At 44.7% G+C, this 23,376-nt stretch overlaps 1 protein-coding gene across 33 annotated transcripts in view; it reads left to right on the forward strand.

The window, feature by feature from the left end:
* The window catches only part of LOC109870359 (neurexin-1a), a 92,420-nt gene that overhangs the window by 46,885 nt on the left and 22,159 nt on the right, over window positions 1-23,376 (forward strand). For 13 of the 33 annotated variants that reach the window (XM_031805300.1, XM_031805301.1, XM_031805287.1 and 10 more), the window contains 17 exons: window positions 1,273-1,434; window positions 2,932-3,003; window positions 3,165-3,389; window positions 3,520-3,667; window positions 6,608-6,738; window positions 6,818-7,002; window positions 7,695-7,762; window positions 9,281-9,484; window positions 10,840-10,866; window positions 12,709-12,831; window positions 13,121-13,270; window positions 19,700-19,931; window positions 20,226-20,416; window positions 20,583-20,756; window positions 21,782-21,901; window positions 22,004-22,185; window positions 22,372-22,543. In XM_031805300.1, coding sequence (XP_031661160.1) covers window positions 1,273-1,434; window positions 2,932-3,003; window positions 3,165-3,389; window positions 3,520-3,667; window positions 6,608-6,738; window positions 6,818-7,002; window positions 7,695-7,762; window positions 9,281-9,484; window positions 10,840-10,866; window positions 12,709-12,831; window positions 13,121-13,270; window positions 19,700-19,931; window positions 20,226-20,416; window positions 20,583-20,756; window positions 21,782-21,901; window positions 22,004-22,185; window positions 22,372-22,543 — 2,566 coding nt within the window. Of the gene's footprint in view, window positions 1-1,272; window positions 1,435-2,931; window positions 3,004-3,164; window positions 3,390-3,519; window positions 3,668-6,607; window positions 6,739-6,817; window positions 7,003-7,694; window positions 7,763-9,280; window positions 9,485-10,839; window positions 10,867-12,708; window positions 12,832-13,120; window positions 13,271-19,699; window positions 19,932-20,225; window positions 20,417-20,582; window positions 20,775-21,781; window positions 21,902-22,003; window positions 22,186-22,371; window positions 22,544-23,376 lie in introns of all 33 variants that reach the window. The other 20 variants (XM_031805314.1, XM_031805302.1, XM_031805304.1 and 17 more) reach the window with 3 other exon arrangements.

A 23,376-nucleotide genomic window follows, 5' to 3' on the forward strand; every position in this document is an offset into this window, starting at 1 on the left:
GTACACGCAACGGTATTGAAAATCGTACCGTCGTTATTTCGAATTACCCTGGTATATGGTATAAAGTGTTATTGCTTAAGCCCAACACCTACTCTCTTGCCTTGTGCTCATGGTGATATTTAGGCAGAACAGCAGAGAAGTCATGCTTTTTGCGTTGTTCAGAGTGGAGATACAGAATTGAGGCAATGAATCTACAAGAAACACTCCCCTCCCCCCCTCCCCCCCCCCTCCCCCCCAATTCGTCAACCCACCATTGTCTGTGGATGAAATGGGGAGTTCCACATTTCCTCCATGCAATGCAAGAAGTATAAATTGCCTATTAGTCAGATAATTTTAACAAGGGGGCAAGCAATGCTAAGCTAATACCATAGATGGCAAAATAATGAACATAGATAGCTACCATGTACCTAAATATTGAAACTATTTAAAGGAAAGGAAATGAATGTATGGGTGAAGGTCACCCCCAGGGCAGAATTGATGTGCATAGCATCTTGTCCATGATGCCCTGAGGGAAAATGACTTCAAGCACAAATTAGTAAAATGCTTTTAGGGCAGTTTTATGTTATAATCAAGTCCAGGACTCTACGATTTCCATGACTTGGAGCTTGACTCAGACTTGGCCATTGTTGACTTGAACTTGGACTCAAGTTCAAAGACTTGTGACTTTGTCAAGTAAAGTCCATCCCTATCATTACATGTATTTCCAGTACAACATCTTAGCTACAACAGCAAATGTTAGGTAGCTACAGTATTAGCAAAATATTTTAAATTATAAACTTATCTTGAAAGTTTTTTGGACCGCAGCCTATAGCACTAACAAGGGAATAGTAACTCGACTACAGCTTGAGTATAAAGGACACAGACTTGGACTCAGATTTGCATTTGTTCTACCTCTATGACAGATCTGCCCTGAGAACGGAATTGGTTCCATAAAACTCTAACGAGCCCAAACCACCTCATGACACAGACACAGAAACATGTCCAAACACAGCTAAACCAATGACATCACAGAATAAACACAGTTAGACCAATCAAATCACACAAACCAAACACAGCTAGACCAATGAAATCACAGACCAGTCCCAAACAACTGACCAACCAATCCAATCCAGCTGACCAACCAATCCACTGACCAACCAACCACAGCCAAGACCAGACCACCTCCCCAGACCCTACCAAGCCAGAAAGGGGCAGACCAATTCGGCTGGCTAGCGCGTAGCGCTGCATTTGGTGTGAGTATAGCGTGTCCTTTCCCTGTGCTTTGTTGCATAGGTGACCATCTCTGTGGACGGCATTCTGACCACTACGGGCTACACCCAGGAAGACTACACCATGTTGGGCTCAGACGATTTCTTCTATGTGGGAGGAAGTCCCAGTACTGCCGACCTCCCTGGATCTCCTGTTAGCAACAACTTCATGGGCTGCCTCAAAGAGGTGGGGAGCACACACATGCACACTAACACACTTGTACACATCTACACATCATACACATGAATACACACATCTACATATGCAAAAATCCTTCATATACAGAGCTAGGCCTACAGGCTTATCTACACACTCATGATCTCATACTGTATACAGTAGTAAGGGACAGAGAGATACACACACACACACACACACACACATTTGGCAGAGGCACACACACACCATCCTCCCTTGTGCAGGCTGCAGCATCAGAGAGAATCAGCGATGAGTGTTGCTGAGGGAGCAGATGCAGCGCTAAGCGCTAACATGCTAATTAGCTCTGCCACCGAGACCCTCTATCCATCCGCTCTGCTCCAAAAAAGGGCCAACAGCGCACACACACATGCACACATAGACACGGACATATGCACAAAAATGCATGTGCACACACACAAATAAACAGACACATAAAAACTCACAAACAAACTGACAGATGATGTGCCAACAGAGTGATATCAGTATTATTAGCGTGTGGGGGGGGGGGGGGGGGGGGGGGGGGTTGGTTCTTCTATTGTGGGGACCTAAAATCCACACATTTCACCACAACGATAGTAAAACAAGGAAAATGCTCCCTAGTGAGGACATTTCCCACATCCTCATGAGGAGAAAGGCTATTTTAAGCTCAGGGGTTAGGTTTAGGGTTAGCATTAGGGTTATGGTTAGAATTAGGGTTAAGGTAAGGGTAAGGGGTTAGGAGTTAAGGTTAGGGTTAGGGTTAGTGAAAATAAGATTTTGAATGGTCGTGGTCCCCACGAGGATAGAAGAACATAACGTGTGCGTGTGGTTGATTGGAACTGATGGTGTTGTAGGCAGGCTGCTGTCAGAGACACATTTACATATCTAATGTGATCATATGCTAATCCATGAGAAATAATTAAGATGTACGACTGAACACACTCGCATGACTGATCATCAGCCCTGTACAACATTTCATGCACACCAACACCCAAACCCATGCACATACACACATATATACACACAAACACATTCTTTCTCTCCCTCTCACACACACACACATATAAAAGGGTATTTCAGTGATGCGTTTAGCTGAGTCCTGCACAGTTCACAGACAAATGTCTGATGTATGAAAGCAGAATGTTTGTGTGTGTGAGTGACATTGCAGCCATGAACATGCTACTCACACACTTGGAGACAAAGATGGAGAGAGAAAGCGGTTCTATATTGAACCCTAATGAACTGAAGCCTTTTGCACTGCACCTCATAAGTTCTTCCTCGTCTCCTCTCCTCGTCTCCTCTCTTTTATCTAGACTGGTATGACAACATAAGTTTGGAGGAAGCAACATGACAGCTACCTGAGGTTTCGCTTCTTCTGTCCAACTCGCTCTGAACATTGTGACTGAAGGAGAAGAGACAAGGAGAGGGATATACCAGAATATTGATTGCTCTCTTCCCTTAACTTCTTACCCATGACCCTTATCCTGACCCCTCAACCCTGACCTCTAGGTGGTGTATAAGAACAATGATGTACGGTTGGAGCTGTCTCGGCTGGCTAAGCAGGGAGATGCTAAGATGAAGGTAAGACGCCGTAGTTTCTTATTCACTGGTCTCAAATCACATCCTAAACCTTCAGTAGTCTATTGCTGCACGGCTCTATTCCTCGCTGTTTCACTTTATTTTATTGCGTCTATTTGATGTAAAAATGTATTACATTTTAAATGCACTTCCCCAACCATCAGGTGAGCGGTATGGTGGCGTTTAAGTGTGAGAGTGTGGCGACCCTCGATCCTGTGACCTTTGACACCCCAGAGTCATTTGTGGCATTAAGCAAGTGGAGCGCCAAGAAGGCGGGGTCAATCTCCTTTGACTTCAGAACGACAGAGCCCAACGGACTGATGCTCTTCAGCCACGGGAAACCACGACAGCAGCAGCGCAAAGACCCCCGCACACCCCCCACCCTAAAGGTAAGGACACACACATCAACCTCGCACCGACCCTCGCACACACACACACATTCATATTATATTGTACTTTTTGTTGGTGTTGATGTTCATGTTGTACTGTTTTTTTCTATTGTTGCCGTTACTGTTGCAGGTGGATTTCTTTGCCATCGAGATGCTGGATGGTCACCTGTATTTGCTGCTGGACATGGGCTCAGGAACCACCAAGACCAAGGCCATCGACAGGAAGGTCAATGATGGGGAGTGGTACCATGTCGACTTCCAGAGGGACGGGCGCTCAGGTATCTGATTGATTGATTTTATGTAACCAGGTCTAGGTGCTGTTTATTATGTTTTGTGTCATATTTATTTCATCCCTATACTGTATCTACCTGTACTTACACTATATATAGAAAAGTATGTGGACACCCCTTAAAAATGTGTTGTTTTGGGCTATTTCAGCCACACCCGTTGCTGACAGGTGTATAAAAATCGAGCACACAGCCATGCAATTTCCATAGACAAACATTGGCAAACTGTGACTTTCAACGTGGATCACAAGATGCAACCTTTCCAACGAGACAGTTTGTCAAACTTCTGCCCTGCTAGAGCTGCCCCGGTCAACTGTGCTGTTATTGTGAAGTGGAAACATTTAGGAGCAACAGCGGCTCAACTGCGAAGTGGTAGGCCGCACAAGCTAACAGTAATGGCACCGGTGAGTGCTGAAGCGCGCATTGCTTAAGAAAATTCCTCGGTTGCAACACTCACTACCGAGTTCCAAACTGCCTCTGGAAGCAACATCAGCACAATAACTGTTTTTCGGGAGCTTCATGAAATAGGTATCCATTGCCTAGCAGCCGCACACAAGCCTAAGATCACCATGCACAATACCAAACGTCGGCTGGAGTGGTGTAAAGCTCGCCGCCATTGGACTCTGGAGCAGTGGAAAAGCGTTCTGTGGAGTGATGAATCACGCTTCACCATCTGGCAGTCCAACGGACGAATCTGGGTTTGGTGGATGCCAGGAGAACGCTACCTGCCACAATGCATAGTGCCAACTGTAAAGTTTGGTGGGGAAGGAATAATGGTCTGGGGCTGTTTTTTATGGTTCGGGCTAGTTCCAGTGAAGGGAAATCTTAATGCTACAGCATACAATGACATTCTAGATTATTCTGTGCTTCCAACTTTGTGGCAACAGTTTAGGGAAGGCCCTTTCCTGTTTCAGCATGACAATGCCTCCGTGCACAAATCGAGGTCCATTCAGCAATGGTTTGTCGAGAACGGTGTGTAGAAGAACTTGACTGGCCTGCACAGAGCCCTGACCTCAACCCCATCGCACACCTTTGGGATGAATTGGAACGCCGACTGTGAGCCAGGTCTAATCGCCTGACATCAGTGCCCGACCTCACTAATGCTCGTGGCTGAATGGAAGCAGGTCCCCAGAGCAATGATCCAACATCTAGTGGAAAGCCTTCCCAGAAGAGTGGAGGGTGTTATAGCAGCAAATGGGGGGGACCAACTCCATTTTATTACCCATGATTTTGGAATGAGATGTTTATGTAGTGTACCTGTTTAGCACCCGGTTTGTCCTCATTGATTATATTTTGCTGCAAAGTGATTGTGTGGGTGGGAATTAGTCTGCCTGGGAACATAGACCATTTTTAACCGTATCTTACTCTTTTTGCTTATGACAATGACAGAAGAAGAGAAGGACAATAAATGGACTAAACTTGTTCTTGGATTTCTCTCTTTTATTCGATTGTGTGTTGGAATTATCCCCAGGTCACTACCCAGCAAGCACATTTCATGGGTGTTGTGGGAACATATGTTTTTTTGTGTCTTGATTTGTTCTGGGAACGAATCCATACGTTTCCTGACCGGTAAATCCGTTTTTTTAAACGTTCTGAGAACAGAAGTGAACATTTAGCCTGTTCTGGGAACATTCATTTTTAGGCTGCAGGGAGGTTCTGAGAACGTTTTACTCTGGTTCCTTGAACGTTTTCCTGGGAGGTTTTATTAACTCCCTGAGAATGGATATTATAGGCTAGTTGGAGGTTTTTGAATAACTTCCTTAAAACGTTCACTGAATGTTTCAATAAGATTTCTAACTCCAAGCACAGATAGGACACATAGAAATTCATTTCCTTAGGCATTAATCATGCAAACACATTTTGTTTTTGTTTTTGATATGGCATCAGTGAGAGTCAAACCAATAATCTTCTGTTCTTTATAAATGGAATTTCGTCCACCAGGATGGAGCTAGCATGTTATGTTTTTTTTTTTACGCATACAAAGCTTTTCATTTCATTCTATTCAAACAGACCCCATTTCAAAGGAAACAAGCACTCATTAAGATCAGTTGGGGACAATTCTCTGAAAGGTTCTTGTGGTTTTTATGGAACGTTTTCTTTAACATTCTCCAAACAATTTGAGAATGTGACGTTTCATAGAACCAGGAGGAAACCTGTAGGAAACAATGCTGACGTACTGAAATTCCCACAAAAGAACATTTTGTTTCTTAACGTTCTCGGGAACAATTTGAGAACATTCCCAAATGTCAAACCAGTCCAACATTTTAAATGAAATGTATCCATGTCTAGTCACTCGAACCCTACCTATATGTACATCTCTACCTCATTTACCCCGTAACCCCTGCACATCGACTGGGATGTAATGCAATACTCAGTATTGCTATTCACTGTGTATTTATTTCCTGTGTAACCATTTCTATTATTTTTTATTTCAATTATCTTTAACTCTGCATTGTTGAAAAAGGACCCATAAGTAAGCATTTCACTGTTAGTCTACATCTGTTCCCAGGAAGTTGTGGGAAGGTTGTATGCAAAATAATCATTGGACAACCACGCTCTCACCAAGCTCGAAGAAACATATGGTTCTCAGAACGTTATGTGCTATCTGGGTAGTAAGTGGCATCATAACCTTCTTGTTATTTGCCATTACACAAGGCTAGTAAATTACGAACAATTCTTTATTTACAATGACGGTCTGGCAAGTGGCGAGGGGCAGAGGGGAAAGGTCTCTTAACATTTACATTTGAGCCATTTACCAGACTTTACCAGTCAGTGCACCCTAACCATTGACCACCCTTCACCCTAACCTGCGCGTGTGTGTGCGTGTGTGTGTGTGTGTGTGTGTGTGTGTGTGTGTGTGTGTGTGCGTGTGTGTGAGTGCATGTGTGTGTGTGTGTGTGTGTGCGTGCGCGCGTGTGCATGCGTGTGTAGGTACTATCTCAGTGAATTCACAGCGTACAGCGTACACAGCTCCAGGGGACAGTGAGATTCTAGACCTGGATGATACTCTGTACCTAGGAGGATTACCAGAGGATCGCCAAGGACTCATCTTCCCTACTGAGGTGTGTGTGTGTGTATGTTCGCACACTTGAGGGTATCGTGTGTGTGTGTGTGTAATCTGTCTGTCTCTCCTCTCTGTAGGTGTGGACAGCGTTATTGAACTACGGCTATGTCGGCTGCGTGAGAGACCTGTTTGTGGACGGTCAGAGTAAGGACATCCGTCGTCTGGCTGAGGTTCAGAGGGCTGTAGGGGTTAAGCCCTCTTGCTCCAGGGAGCCTCCTAAACAGTGTCTGTCCAACCCCTGCCAACACAGCGCCACCTGCAGGTACTACTGTACTACTTCATCGCCACTTACTCAAGTCAAGTCTACTGTCTACTGTACTATTTTGACGTCTGCCTGACTGTTTCTAAAGGACTACCTTCACTTTTAACTGAGTTTTAGGCAGAAATGTTTTGTTGTCACATACACCGGATAGGTGCAGTGAAATGTGTTGTTTTACATGGTAGTATGCGACCCTGGAGTAAATGAGGGTAATTAGGGTTAAGTGCCCTGCTCGACAGATTTTACACCTTGTCGGCTCAAGTATTCAAACCAGCGACCTTTCGCTTAATGGCCCAACCGCTACCTGCTGTCCCGTTGTCAATAAAGCACCTTGAATTTATATATTTAATTTAGCAGACGGTTTTATCCATTTCGACTTACAGTCATGTGTGCATATATTCTACATATGGATGGCCCTGGAAATCAAAACAACCCTGGCGGTGAAAGTGCCATGCTCGACCAACTCCACCAATAGGACCCTTCGCTAATCCCCCGCCCCAGAATTTTGGCCAACCAATCGCAGCGCTCCATTGGATAACAACTGTCGCTAACCAAGTTCTAGTACAGCGCCTAGGACAAGCTTGAGTGAAGGGTGAATTGAGGAATTCCAGTGTATGTAGTCTGTAGTCGGATCTACTCTGGCATGACCCTTGACTTGACACTTGACCTTTAACCCTAACCTCTTACCTCTGCAGGGAGGGCTGGAACAGATACGTGTGTGACTGCTCTGGGACCGGATACCTGGGACGGGCCTGTGAGAGAGGTGAGCGGATGGGGAGAGACAGAGGGATGGAGAGAGGGGGAAGGAGGTGGTGTTATTTAGTCTCTGGTTTATTAAATCATTGTCTATTGTATAGTTACTTCCCCTGAGCAGCCACACTGAACCAACAAAACATATAAAAAGAGACAGACCGAGAGAGATGGTAGATTGAGTGAGTGATGGATGAAGTGAATCCCTGAGAGACTTATGGGAAAGATGAAGAGAGAGAGACAGATGGAGAAAAGAAAGATGAGTCAGAGAGGGAGGAGAGCGAGCATGTTGTCATGGTGAAGCAGCTGATTCTGTTACCATGGTAATTCATTTTCTTGCCAATGTCTAACAAACACACACACCTCAGATCTATCCATAATAGGGAGATTAAATTAGAGATGAGAGAGAGAGAGAGAGAGAGAGAGAGAGAGAGAGAGAGAGAGAGAGAGAGAGAGAGAGAGAGAGAGAGAGAGAGAGAGAGAGAGAGAGAGAGAGAGAGAGAGAGAGAGAGAGAGAGAGAGAGAGAGAGAGAGAGAGAGAGAGAGAGAGAGAGAGAGAGAGAGAGAGAGAGAGAGAGAGAGAGAGAGAGCCTCAGTCACTGGTGGTTCAGTGGATTACAGGATGGACAGATGGAGAAACAGATGGAGAGAGTGATTTGCCATGTTTACGCCTACCTGCGGGTTCTACCTCTTTCTTTCTCTCTATCCCTCTCATTCTCTCTCTCCATCTCCCTCATCTCTCTCTCTATCTCTTTGTCCCCAATATTCTCTCAGATCTGTTTGTTTCTTCAGTTTTATTCCAGAGCAGTCGTCACAAGGACACGTTCAGACATACTGCCTGCATTATCATCCGTCCATCTCCCTCTTTCTACCCCCCTCCTCAGTCAGGTGCTCTGCTGAAGTGCCATTTTAGCGTTTCAATTAGTCAGCTGTTTAGAAATTACTCAGGTGTGTGTGTATGTGCACTCGTATGTGTTAGTTAGTTATGTTATCGTGATGTAACAGGCTAACCTCCAGTTAATGAGGATTCATTTGCATTTTAGCCAAAAGCTTTTCTCCCGCTCTTCCACTCTCTTCCTCTCTCGCCTTCTCCCCATCTCTCCTTTGCTCTATCCTTCCTCGCTTTACTGAACCCTCCTCTGTTCCCTCTGAAATTCACTCCCTTATTCACATTCACACACACACAAACACACACTGAGCTCATTAGTATTCATGAGGCCTCTCTCTTCCTGTTCTCTTGTTTTCGCCTCCAACGGTTTTCCACGGAAACAGAGATAGGAGGAGAGAGAGAGGAGTGAGAGAGAGATGAACGAAGGATCAGAGAAAGGTAGAAACAGAGAAAAAGGATAGAACCATCTCTCTCTCAGCCGTCTCATGGAAAATAAGCAGCTTTCAATTTGATTTATTTTCTGGCATTTAAATCAAACTGGAGACACTGGCTTGATTTGGTCTCATCTGGACTGGTCTGGGCTGGTCTTTTCTTGTCACTGGCAGATATTCATGTCTTCTTCTGCTTCCTTCCCTCCTCTAGATGCGACCATCCTGTCCTATGATGGTAGTAAGTTTATGAAGGTCCAGTTGCCCGTAGCGATGCACACCGAGGCGGAGGACGTGTCGCTACGGTTTCGCTCCCAGCGGGCCTACGGTGTTCTCATGGCAACAACATCACGGAACTCAGCCGACACGCTCCGACTGGAGCTGGATGGGGGCCGTGTCCGTCTCACTGTCAACCTAGGTACAAACACACAGACATACTGTCAACCTAGGTACAAACACACAGACATACTGTCAACCTAGGTACAAACACAGACATACTGACAACCTAGGTACACACACACATACTGTCAACCTAGGTACACACACACATACACTGTCAACCTGGGTACACACACACATACACTGTCAACCTGGGTACACACACACATACACTGTCAACCTAGGTACACACACACATACTGTCAACCTAGGTACAAACACACATACACTGTCAACCTAGGTACAAACACACCTACACTGTCAACCTAGGTACACACACACATACACTGTCAACCTAGGTACACACACACATACACTGTCAACCTAGGTACACACACACATACACTGTCAACCTAGGTACAAACACACATACTGTCAACCTAGGTACAAACACACCTACACTGTCAACCTAGGTACACACACACATACCGTCAACCTAGGTACACACTAACCCATACTGTCAACCTCAGTAAACACATACACACACTTTTAATCAAAGCACATACACACATATTGTTAGCCTAGATACACACAGACACTGTCAACTTAAGTACACACACATAATCTGAGAATAGGGTGCACACATACATTTACACCTAAATCTGATATTACACATACACAAACACTCACATCCACACTATTGTGCTGTACTGTACTGTCTGTCTGTCTGTGTATTGTTGAACAGAGGGTTGGTCCTCACGGTCCGAGGCTGCGTTCCCTGCTCACTCCCAGATGACCACTGCACCCCTAAGATCACACACACACACACATGCAGGGGTGTGTGTTGGTCTCTGGCTGTAGCATCTGCGTCTCTGCTGTGGTTGACGACACCCGACACACTGAGGTATTATGGGAACCATGACCTCTGACTTCCCATGAGCCTCTGCTCCACCAGGGGCGGGATTTGGTACTCTGTTGCTAGGTGATGGAAATATGGGGCCACGCCGACCTCAGTGTCCTGATGTTATGGATGTCATGGTCACTGAGGCCATCACTCTGACCAGAGTAGCCAATGACACACCGTTTATACTGAAACCTCTCACTCTCCCTCAGCCAATTACAGAGCAAGCCAATTACAGAGCAAGCCAATTACAGAGATCAACTAATCTTATCTGCTGGATTCACTGTGCTGTTATGCCATTTGCTCAGAGCAGATTGCAGAACGCCATCTCCTCTGCTCTGATTGGCCCGTAAACCCCCTCCCAGCTTGCCCCCAGGAGGTGGGGAGAGTGTGTGTTCTCAGTGAGGTGTGTAGCGTGTGTTGGTGTGTTTGTCCCCAGCGCGTGGTATTCTGTGTTTGTGCAGCGTTAACCCTCTGCTCTGCTCTCCCTCCAGACTGTATCAGGATTAACTGTACCGCCAGTAAGTCACGCCCCATCTCACACTACCTCTCAGTACGTGTGTGTTTGTGAGCGTGTGTGTGTTAGTGAGCGCGTGTGTTTGAATGTGCGTGTGTGTGTGTTCGTGGATGTTCGACTGTATGCTTCTTCTAGAGTCCAGGGTGACTAAGGCAGCCATTTTAGAGAAAAGGCAAGAGAGAAGAGCGAGAGAGGAAAGGGGGGGGGGGGGGTTAGTGAAGGAGGCAAGAGGGAACAGGAAAAATAGGTACAGAGGGAAGACAGAGGAGAGCCAAGGGAAAAGAGAGAGTGAGAGACAGAGATGTACAGAGGAGTGTGAAGGTGTGGAGTTCCATCACGGGGATTGACTGAAAGCTTCTTAGGGCTTCTGGGTAATTATGTCTCCTTCACGCCGGAAACAAAAGACTCTATCCCTCCATCCCTTTACATCCCTTCATCCATCCCTTCCTCTCTCCCTCTGTCTGAGGGCTTGGTTTGTCTGGATGTTGTTTTCGTGACTTGAGCTCTGTGTGTGTGTGTGTGTGTGTGTGTCCTTTCACCACGGAAGACGGCTCTATGACGGTATCCTGGTACTCTCAAAGGGAGAAGGTGTTGCCATGGGAACAATACTAGCCGACTTTCTTATCTCCATCTGCAGTATGTAACATAATGCTTTTTATAAGCATATAAACCTTCAAAATGGATTATGATTTTCTAATGATCCTGAGTTATCAGCCATTTTGAGTCTAAAATACTGCCATGGAAAGAACTTCATATTCTGAGTTGATTATAAAACATAACAAGAGTTCATACCATTCAATAACTCAATGATAATGTCACCATTCAGTCTATGGGCGTGCAAAAGGACAATGTATTTCATACATTTGATTTCTATAAGTTCCATAGACATTGGTTCCGCAATTAGCCTCTCTTCCATGACCACATTCCATGGTCCTGTGAGTGTGTGTGAGTGAGTGTGTGTCCTGGCTGTACTCGAGTTGACATGGATCACTGCCTCATACTCACATAAGCCCATTCACCCCATCTCACACACACACACACACACACACACACACACACACACACACACACACACACACACACACACACACACTCACTCTCAGGCAGTGATCCATGGTAACAGGATGAGATGCTCATGCCCAGAGCACAGCTGAGACTCCTCAGGGGAGCCCTCTGTCCTCTCCTGAAAACTAATCACACCTAACACACCTCACACACACACTCACACATGCATGTACACACACAGAGAGACCTCACACATGCAGCAATATGCTATGTGTTTGTGTCTGTGTGTGTCATGGTGCTGACATTTCCCACAGCAGAATCTGTCAGGCTGTTTACCTCTCGCCTTATCATCACTCCTATATGTCAACCCCCACCCCTCCCACCCACCCCACCCCCACACCCCTCCACACACACACACACGCTGGTCTAGCCTGGCGAGTTTTCACTATTTGAGAGAGAGAGAGAGAAAGACTGACAGGGGGAGACAAGAAATGAGGAGAGATGTACTGAGAGGGGGGATGAAAGGACTGACAGAGAGAGAGAGACATAGAGAGAGAGAGATGGACAGTGAGACAAAGAGGGAGAGAAGAGGGGAGGGAAAAAGAGAGCGATGGATGGAGAATATTCTTCCTGCTGTATGCCAGCTCTCCATCAAGCCCTTCTAGCTACAGGGCTGAATATCTAGTGCCACCATGTGGCTGAAACGGTAGGACTCTATGGCAGGAGACATGGGTGTGTGTGCCTGCCTACCTGTGTGCCTGTGTGGGTGTGTGAAAGTATGTCTAAGGTGTTTGTCTGTGTACAGGTATGTGTGTGTATTAACTAACTGGAATGTGTGTAGGTAAGGGTCCAGAGACCATCTTTGCGGGGGTGGGGCTGAATGATAATGAGTGGCACACGGTCAGAGTGGTGCGTCGTGGGAAAAGCCTCAAACTCACCGTCGACGACCTGCAACCTGTAGAAGGTAACCATAGCATCCCCCCAACACTGTCAACCCTGACCTTTCAGTCCTAACCTTAACCACTGTCCTCAAACCCATAACCTGCAGACCTGGCTTAAATACATACAAGCACTTGAAGTGTCTTGTATTTAGCTTACCTGGTCCCATGTAACCAAAGGAATATTCCCAAAAGTGCAAACTCCACTCACCCGAGACTCTGGTCAAGCTAAATCAAGCGCACCTCAAGTGTTTGAATGTATTTGACCCCGGTCTGCTAATCTCTCCCCTGACCCCTGACCTCTAACCCCTCCAGGTCAGATGGCAGGCGACCACACCCAGCTGGAGTTCCACAACGTGGAGACAGGCATTGTGACGGAGAAGCGCTTCATGCCCGCTGTGCCCTCCAACTTCATAGGGCATCTGCAGGGCCTCACCCTCAACGGGATGCCTTACATAGACCTCTGTAAGGACAGAGTACACACCTACACACGCCTTACGCACACCTTACACCAGGGGTGTCAAACATACAGCCCGTAGGCCGGTGGTTTGAGTAAGAAATAATAAATATATATGTGTACAAATAAAAACATTAAGGACACCTGGTCTTTCCATGACATAAACTGACCAAGTGAATCCAGGTGAAAGATGAAAGCTATGATTGCTTATTGATGTCACCTGTTAAATCCACTTCAATCCGTGTAGATGAAGGGTAGGAGACACGTTAAAGAAGGATTTTTAAACCTAAAGACAATTAAGACATGGATTGTGAACGGATTGTGCCGTTCAGGGGGTGAATGGTCAGGACAGAAAAATGTAAGTACATTTGAACAGGGTATGGTAGGAGGTGCCATGAGCACCAGTTTGGGTCAAGAACTGCAACGCTGTAGAGTTTTTCACACTCAACAGTTTCCCCTAATGCCCATGTACTCTTACAGTGGCTTGCGAAAGTATTCACCCCCTTGGCATTTTTCCTATTTTGTTGCCTTACAACCTGTAATTAAAATGTATTTTTGGGGGGTTTGTATCATTAGATTTACACAACATGCCTACTACCACTTTGAAGATGCAAAATATTTTTTATTGTGAAACAAACATGAAATAAGACAAAAGAAGGAAAACTTGAGTGTGCATAAATATTCACCCCCCTTCCCTCCAAAGTCAATACTTTGTAGAGCCACCTTTTGCAGCAATTACAGCTGCAAGTCTCTTGGGGTATGTCTCTATAAGCTTGGCACATCTAGCCACTGGGATTTTTGCCCATTCTTCAAGGCAAAACTGCTCCAGCTCCTTCCAGTTGGATGGGTTCCACTGGTGTACAGCAATCTTTAAGTCCTACCACAGATTCTCAATTGGATTCAGGTCTGGGCTTTGACGAGGCCATTCCAAGACATTTAAATATTTCACCTTATACCACTCAAGTGTTGCTTTTGAAGTATGCTTAGTGTCATTGTCCTGCTGGAAGGTAAACCTCCATCCCAGTCTCAAATCTCTGGAAGACAAACAGTTTTTCCTCAAGAATTTCCCTGTATTTAGCGCCATTCATCATTCCTTCAATTCTGACCAGTTTCCCAGTCCCTGCTGATGAAAAACATCCTCACAGCATGATGATGCCACCACCATGCTTCACTGTGAGGATAGTTGTCTCGGGGTGATGAGAGGGGTTGGGTTTGCGCCAGACATAGCATTTTCCTTGGCCAAAAAGCGCAATTTTAATCTCATCTGATCAGAGTACCTTCTTCTATATGTTTGGGGAGTCTCCTACATGCCTTTTGGTGAACACCAAACATGTTTGCTTATTTTTTTCTTTAAGCAATGGCTTTTTTCTGGCCGCTCTTCCGTAAAGCCCAGCTATGTGGAGTGTACAGCTTAAAGTGGCCCTATGGACAGATACTCCAATCTCCGCTGTGGAGCTTTGCAGCTCCTTCAGGGTTATCTTTGGTCTCTTTGTTGCCTCTCTGATTAATGCCCTCCTTGCCTGGTCTGTGAGTTTTGGTGGGCGGCCCTCTCTTGGCAGGTTTGTTGTGGTGCCATATTCTTTCCATTTTTTTATAATGGATTTAATGGTGCTCCGTGGGATGTTCAAAGTTCCGGATATTTTTTTATAACCCAACCCTGATCTGTACTTCTCCACAACTTTGTCCCTGACCTGTTTGGGGAGCTCCTTGGTGTTCATGGTGCCACTTGCTTGGTGATGCCTCTTGCTTAGAGATGTTGCAGTCTCTGGGTCCTTTCAGATCAGGTGTATATATATATATATGAAGGTAATTGGTTGCACCAGATCTTATTTAGGGACTTCATAGCAAAGGGGTTGAATATACACACCGTTTTTCCATTTTAAATGTTGGAGGGCCAGTAGGAGGCACTCTTTCCTCTGGTCTAAAACATTATCCCAATGCCCCAGGGCAGACACTGCCCTGTGTAGGATGCCGTCTTTCGGATGGGACGTTAAATGGGTGTCCTGACTCTCTGAGGTCATTAAAGATCCCATGGCACTTATCGAAAGAGTAGGGGTGTTAACCCCGGTGTCCTGGCTAAATTCCCAATCTGGCCCTCAAACCATCACGGTCACCTAATAATCCCCCATTTACAATTGGCTCATTCATCCCCCTCCTCTCCCCTGTAACTATTCCCCAGGTCGTTGCTGCAAATGAGAACGTGTTCTGTATAATCTCCACCAGCACAGCCAGATGAGGACTGGCCACCCCTCAGAGCCTGGTTCCTCTCTAGGTTTCTTCCTAGGTTCCTGCCTTTCTAGGGAGTTTTTCCTAGCCACTGTACTTCTACACCTGCATTGCTGTTTGGGGTTTTAGGCTGGGTTTCTATATAAGCACTTTGTGACATCTGCTGCTGTAAAAAGGGCTTTATAAATACATTTGATTGATTGATATCCCATGTGTATCAAGAATGGGCCAACCCCAAAGGACATCCAGCCAACTTGAGTCAACATGGGCCAGCATCGCTGTGGGATGCTTTCAACACCTTGTAGAGTTCATGCCCCGACAAATTGAGGCTGGTCTAAAGGCAAAAGGGGGAGGGTTGCAACTGAATATTAGGAAGTTGTTCTTCATGTTTTATACACTCAGTGGGGGAAAACAAATAAAATACTTTACAATGACTAAAACCAAATCGAAACTGTGTAGGAAGGATAATGGACCTATTGTATATTCATACTGTTTATTGACTGTCCAGCTTGCTAATAATCACCAAAATGAAAGCTAGACAGTCAGGGAGCATCGAAGATTCCCTAAACGATGGATAGAGGACTATTTTCTGAAAATGTTCACAGCGAGGAAATATAGCCAATTTTTTGTGCGGCCCTCCGGACCTTGTTGATGGCTGAATGCGGCCCCTGGGGCAAAATTAGTTTGACACCCCTGCCTTACACACACCTGAACCCTCAACGGCATGCCCTAGACCTCTGTAAGAACAGAGTATTCAGCTACCAACACTACTTATACCCACACACCTTAAACATACACAACTGCCCTTACGCTGAATGACACGCCATACGTAGGCCGCTGTAAAACCAGAGTTCAGACACACCTCACGCTGGTAGGCATTCCCTATAGACCTCTGTAAGGATAGAGAACACACGCCTACACACACCTTACACACACATACAGTGCCATCGGAAAGTATTCAGACCCTTTGACTTTTTCCAAATTTTGTTATGTTACTGCCTTATTCTAAAATGGATTAAACTCATTGTTTTCCTCATCAATCTACACACAATACCCCACAATGACAAAGAAAAACAGGTTTTTAGACATTTTAACAGATGTATTTATATTAAAAAACAGAATACCTTATTTACATAAGTATTCAGACCCTTTGCTAGTAGACTCGAAATTGAGCTCAGGTGCATCCTGTTTCCATTGATCATCCTCGAGATGTTTCTACAACTTCACTGGAGTCCGCCTGTGGTAAATTCAATTGATTCAACATGATTTGGAAAGGCACACACCTGTCTATGTAAGGTCTCAGAGTTGACAGTGCATGTCAGAGCAAAAACCAAGCAATGAGGTCATAGGAATTGTCCGTAGAGCTCCGGGACAGGATTGTGTCGAGGCACAGATCTGGGGAAGGCTACCAAAACATGTCTGCAGCATTGAAGGTCCCCAAGCACCACCAAGACTCTTCCTAGAGCTGGCCCCCCGGCCAAACTGAGCAATCGGGTGAGATAGGACTTGTTTAGGGAGGTGACCAAGAACCCGAAGGTCACTCTGACAGAGCTCCAGAGTTCCTCTGTGGAGATGGGAGAACCTTCCAGAAGGACAACCATCTCTGCAGCACTCCACCAATCAGACCTTTATGGTAGAGTGTCCAGACGGAAGCCACTCTTCAGTAAAAGGCACATGACAGCCCGCTTGGAGTTTGCCAAAAGGCACCTAAAGGACTTTCAGACCATGAGAAACTAGATTCTCTGGACTGATGAAACCAAGATTGAACTCTTTGACCTGAATGCCAAGTGTCACGTCTGGAGGAAACCCTCCACGATCCCTACGGTGAAGGATGGTGGTGGCAGCAGCATGAGTGGGGATGTTTTTCAGCGGCAGGGACTGGGAAACTAGTAAGGATAAATAAATGATAAATGAAGCAAAGTACAGAGAGATCCTTGATGAAAACTTGCTCCAGAGAACTCAGGACCTCAGGACCTCGGTTCACCTTCCAACAGGACAAAAACCCTAAGCACACAGCCAAGACAATGCAGGAGTGGCTTCAGGACACGTCTCTGAATATCCTTGAGTGGCCCAGCCAGAGCCCGGACTTGAACCCTATCTAACATCTCTGGAGAGACCTAAAAATAGCTGTGCAGCGACGCTCCCCATCCAACCTGACAGAGCTTGAGTGGATCTGCAGAAAATAATGGGAGAAACTCCCCAAATACAGGTGTGCCAAGCTTGTAGCGTCATACCCAAGTAGACTCGAGGCTGTAATCGCTGCCAAAGGTTCTACAACAAAGTACTCACTAAAATTTTGCAAAAGTTTGCAAATATTTCTAAAAACTTGCTTTTGCTTTGTCATTATGGGGTATTGAGGATAGATTTATAAGGGGGGAAACGATGTAATCAATTTTAGAATAAAGCTTTAACGTAACAAAATGTGGAAAAAGTCAAGGGGTCTGATTACTTTCTGAATGCAGTATACTTCAATCAATGTGTAGACATACCTACACAGACCTCACCCTCAACGGCATGCCCTACGTAGACCTCTGGAAGGACAGAGCACACACCTACACACACAACTTATATCCACACACAAACCTTACACATACAGTGCCTTCAGAAAGTATTCACACCCCTTGACTTTTTCCACATTTTGTGGTGTTAGGAAGTGGGATTACAATGGATTTAATTGTCAACGATTTACTCAAAATACTCTGTAATGTCAAAGTGTACAAAACATTTGAACATTTGTAAAAAAAAAATAATGATAATAATGAAAATAAAACACGAAGATATCTTGATTAGATAAGTATTTAACCCCTCGAGTCAATACAGAATGACCTTTGGCGATTACAGCCAAAGTCTCTGGGTAAGTCTGGATTGTGCAACATTTGCACTAAATTCTTCAAGCTCTGTCAAATTGTTGTTGATCATTGCTAGACAACCATTTGTAGGTCTTGCCATAGATTTTCAAGGCCATTTAAGTCAAAACTGTAACTCGGCCACTCAGGAACATTGACTGTCTTTTTGGTAAGCGGCTCCAGTGTAGATTTGGCCTTGTGTTTTAGGTTACTGTCCTGCTGAAATGTGATTTAATCTCCCAGTATCTGACTAAACCAGGTTTTCCTCTAGGATATTGCCTGGGCTTAGCTCCATTCCTTTTTTATCCTGAAAAACTCCCCAGTCCTTAACGGTTACAAGCATACCCATAACATGATGCAGCCACCACTATGCTTGAAAATATGGAGAGTGGTACTCAGTACTGTGTTGTATTGGATTTGCCTCAAACATAAGACTTTGTATTCAGGACAAAAAGTACATTTCTTTGCCACCTTTTTTGCAACATTACTTTCGTGCCTTGTTGCAAACAGGATGCGTGTTTCGGAATATTTGTATTCTGTACAGGCTTCATTCTTTACACTCTGTCAGTTAAGTTAGTATTGATCCATCCTCAGTTTTCTCCTATCACAGCCATTCAACTCTGTATCTGTATTAAACTCACCATTAGCCTCATGGTGAAATCCCTGATTGGTTTCTTTCCTATCTGGCAAATGAGGTAGGAAGGACATCTGTATCTTTGTAGTGACTGGGTGTAGTGATACACCATCCAAAGTGTAATTAATAACTTCACCATGCCCAAAGGGATATTTAATGTCTGCTTTTTTCCCCTTATCTAACCATAGGTTCCCTTCTTTGCAAGGCATTGGAAAACCTCCCTGGGGTTGAATCTGTTTGAAATTCACAGCTCGACTGAGGGACCTTACAATTATCTGTATGTGTAGGGTACAGAGATGAGATAGTCATTCAAAAATCATGGTAAACACTGTTATTGCTCATTGAGTGAGTCCAACTTATTATGTGACTTGGTAAGCACATTTTTACTTTTACTTATTTATTTACTACTTACATATTTAGGCTTACCATATCAAAGTAGTTGAATACTTCAGGTTTTCATTTTCTATTCATTTGTAAACACTTCAAAAACATAATTCTACTTTAACATTATGGGGTATTGTGTGTGGGCCAGTGAGGACAAAAATCTAAATTTGATCCATTTTAAATTCAGGCTGTAACAACAAAATGTGGAAAAAGTCAAGGGGTGCGAATGCTTTCTGAATGCACTGTACACAACTCCACACACCTCATGCTGAATGACACGCCTTATATAGACCACCGTAAGACCAGAGTACACACGCACATCTCATCCTTGGTCCTCTTGATCCTAGGTAAGAATGGTGACATCGACTATTGCGAACTGAACGCTGTGATTGGTTATAAGAGCATCGTGGCGGACCCGGTGACGTTCAGGTCACGGTCGAGCTACGTGACCCTGCCCACGCTCCAGGCCTACTACTCCATGCACCTGTTCCTCCAGTTCAAAACCACCTCCCCTGATGGACTCGTACTCTACAACAGAGGAGACGGAAACGACTTTATAGTGGTGGAGCTGGTCAAAGGGTACGGCATAATTACTTACTTAACTACCTATTGATACTGTAGTCTGTCTACTACTGATACCGTACAACAGAGGATAGCTAACTACCTATAGCTACTATTTACATTACTGATACTGTACAACAGTGTATAGCTAACTAGCGAACTCCCTATAGCTACTACTTACATTACTGATACTGTACAACAGAGGAGGTTGAAATCGTTTGGTGAAGGGACATGTCAGAGTGGGACAACTATCGACAACTCATGGATATACAGTTCATATTCTAATATTCTAATCCTAATCACCCTCCCCAGCTACCTCCACTATGTGTCCGACCTGGGGAATGGGGCACACCTGATCAAAGGGAACTCCAACTCTCCTCTGAATGACAACCACTGGCACAATGTGCTCATATCCAGAGACACCAACAACCTGCACACTGTTAAGATAGATACCAAGGTCACTACACAGACCACTATGGGGGCCAAGAACCTGGATCTCAAAGGTAACACACACACACTGTACATACCATACTACCCTTGTACTACTATGGAATCTCTCTGCCTCAGCCCTTGTTCCCTAACAGCAGAGGGCAGTACTGTCAGCTAAGAGAGAGACTTTTTTTTATTGTCGCATGGAGCTGTCACTCAAGTTATGCTGTGTTCCTATAGGTGACCTGTACGTAGGGGGGGTGGCTAAGGAGATGTATAGGGACCTTCCCAAGCTCGTCCACTCCCGGGAAGGCTTCCAGGGTTGCTTAGCAACCGTTGACCTTAACGGCCGACTACCCGACCTGCTGGCCGATGCTCTAGCTACCACCGGACAAGTGGAGAGGGGCTGTGAAGGTACACACACACACACAGGTACACACACACACACACAAACCATGAGTACCTACACAACAAAAAGTATAGAGAGACACACACATACCAGGACTTTCTCCTTACCAATGCATACTCATAGCATCTTCTTTTTTTTTTACTCATTCCTTCACTATTGCTCCAGCTAACAGCTGTTTTTATTATGTTGGAGATTGTCCCCCTTGTTTTAGCATCTGTCTTTCTCTCTCTTTTGCTCTCTCCGTTTTTTTGTTCTTTTTCTTTTTTTACAGGCATTTCTATGCTTTGTTTTTACTAACCATCTAACATATTTTGCTTGTCGTTGTTTTGTTTTTGTTTTCGGCTGGCGAAAGTTGCATTGATGAAAGCTGACTTGCAAGGTAGATCGCTCTGTATGTGCGTGTATGTGTCTGTGTGCGCTTGTGATCGACTGGGTTCGAACCTGGGCCTCCTGCGCACCACACGTCTGTGTTAGCCTGCTAAGCTAAAGTTTAGGCATTTGCTCAGCTAACGTATGTGCTCAGGTCTCAGGCAAGGGTACTCATTACGCAAGCCACCTCGGTTACATTTGTGGGTGCATGTGTGTGGTGTGTTCTGACGTAACCTGTCCAGGTCACCATAGTGACATCATCCCCTCAGTGACACGATTACTGTTTAATTTAGACCACACACCCTGCACCTCCTTCACTTGGAAGCATGATTCTAACCCCACCCCCTGCTTCTAACCCCACCCTCTTCTGTTTGACCTCTCCCTCCCTGTATCTAACCTAGGGCTGGCCAACCTCATGGACAGCTACAGGATGTCCAGTGAATTGGATATCCAATTCAACAATCCCAAAGTGCTATTCATTTTCAATGAGGATCAACTCTTAATGGAATGATTCACAAAGATTTTGGAATTAATATATTTTTTCTTGTCGATTTTAACCAGAGCATTTTTAAGGGCTTATTCTGATTATTTTCTTACTTTCAGCAGCCTCTGGTTGACATTAGCCTTCATCGTTTAGAAGTTAAAGGATTTGTCTTTCCAGGTCCCAGTACTACCTGTCAGGAAGACTCTTGCTCCAATCAGGGCGTGTGTTTGCAGCAGTGGGAGGGATTTAGCTGTGATTGCAGTATGACATCATTCGGAGGACCGCTCTGCAATGACGGTGAGTCACTTTTTTTTCTTCTATTCCTATGACCTATTTCCTGTTTACTACATCCTGTTTCTGCTCATTTGACAACAAGTCATGTAAATCTGTTGCCCACAGCCGGGACCACGTATATCTTTGGTCGTGATGGGGGTGTGATTGTGTACACCTGGCCTCCTAACGAGCGCCCCAGTACGCGGGCTGACCGGCTCGCGCTGGGCTTCAGCACACAGCAGAAACACGCTACCCTGCTACGGGTCGACAGCGCCTCGGGACTGGGGGACTACCTACAGCTACAGATAGTAAGAATCACATTGTTTAACACTGGCCTCTACAAAAATCCCTGTGGAACTGCGCTCTGTCTTCCTCAAATCAGCACTCTGCTACACTACCAACTATAAATCCCTTTCTCCCTTCCTATCCTCTTTCTCTATCCCTTTCTGTCCCTTGATCTCTCTCTCTCTCTGTGTCTATTTTTCACTCCTCAGGATAAAGGAAATATTAGGGTAGTGTTTAACGTGGGGACAGATGACATCAACATTGAAGAGACTGCTAAATCCGTTAATGATGGGAAGTACCACATAGTTCGGTTTACCCGCAGTGGAGGCAACGCAACCCTGCAGCTGGACGACCTGCCAATCATAGAGCGTTACCCCTCAGGTAAGGACCGACCATTGCCTGTCACAGCCAATCACACTACAGGGCTTCGCTTTACTTCCTGAATAAAAGGAAGTGACTGTATACCGTAAGTATTTCTTTCAGTATTAATATAAGGGTGTTGTAATGTTGCTGTTGCTGATGTTATTACTACATCATAGCTAGGTTACTATTAGGACTTTTGTTATGACTTGCTGAAGATCAAATGTCTATGTTATGATGTAATTTTCCTGTTAAAACATTAAAAAAGACATATGTAGTAACACTTCCCCAGTTTGCCTTGACTCCAGGGAGTCTGTACTGACATGACTGGTAATTTATGTTGCTATGTTAAATAGTGTGATACGTAAATGAACCATGTAAACATTTAATACAGGTAGTAGTTGTGTTTTATTTAAAAAATAATAATAATAGCCATTGGGGCATTTGGCCAAACAGCAACACAATAAACATTTCATTTTCTGAGTAAACTAGACTGAAAAAAAACAAAGAGAAAAAATGATTGTATTTTTTATTTTTTTTTGCATTGGGTTTTTAAACATTTGTTGTTGTTTTTATATAAAAGTAGTAATCATATATTTTCGAGAGTTATTTAGTTAGATGTTAGCTAAACGGCTAAACACTAGACAGCGAGGTGTATGAGGGTTGATCTGTTAGCTTTAACAATGATTATCGTTATTATTCTGTTGTTTTATCAAACTCTCTAAACTCCTGTCTGTCAGATGATAATTAACTGTTTAAATGTCTCTTTAAATCAAAGCCCATGAACAGAAAGTCAATGTCCGCTCGGTTGCTGCTCCTGATCGTAACTCTTATTGAAATTAAGACACAGCAGC

The sequence above is a fragment of the Oncorhynchus kisutch genome, linkage group LG25, assembly GCF_002021735.2.
Source record: "Oncorhynchus kisutch isolate 150728-3 linkage group LG25, Okis_V2, whole genome shotgun sequence".
NCBI classification, from domain to species: Eukaryota; Metazoa; Chordata; class Actinopteri; order Salmoniformes; family Salmonidae; genus Oncorhynchus; species Oncorhynchus kisutch.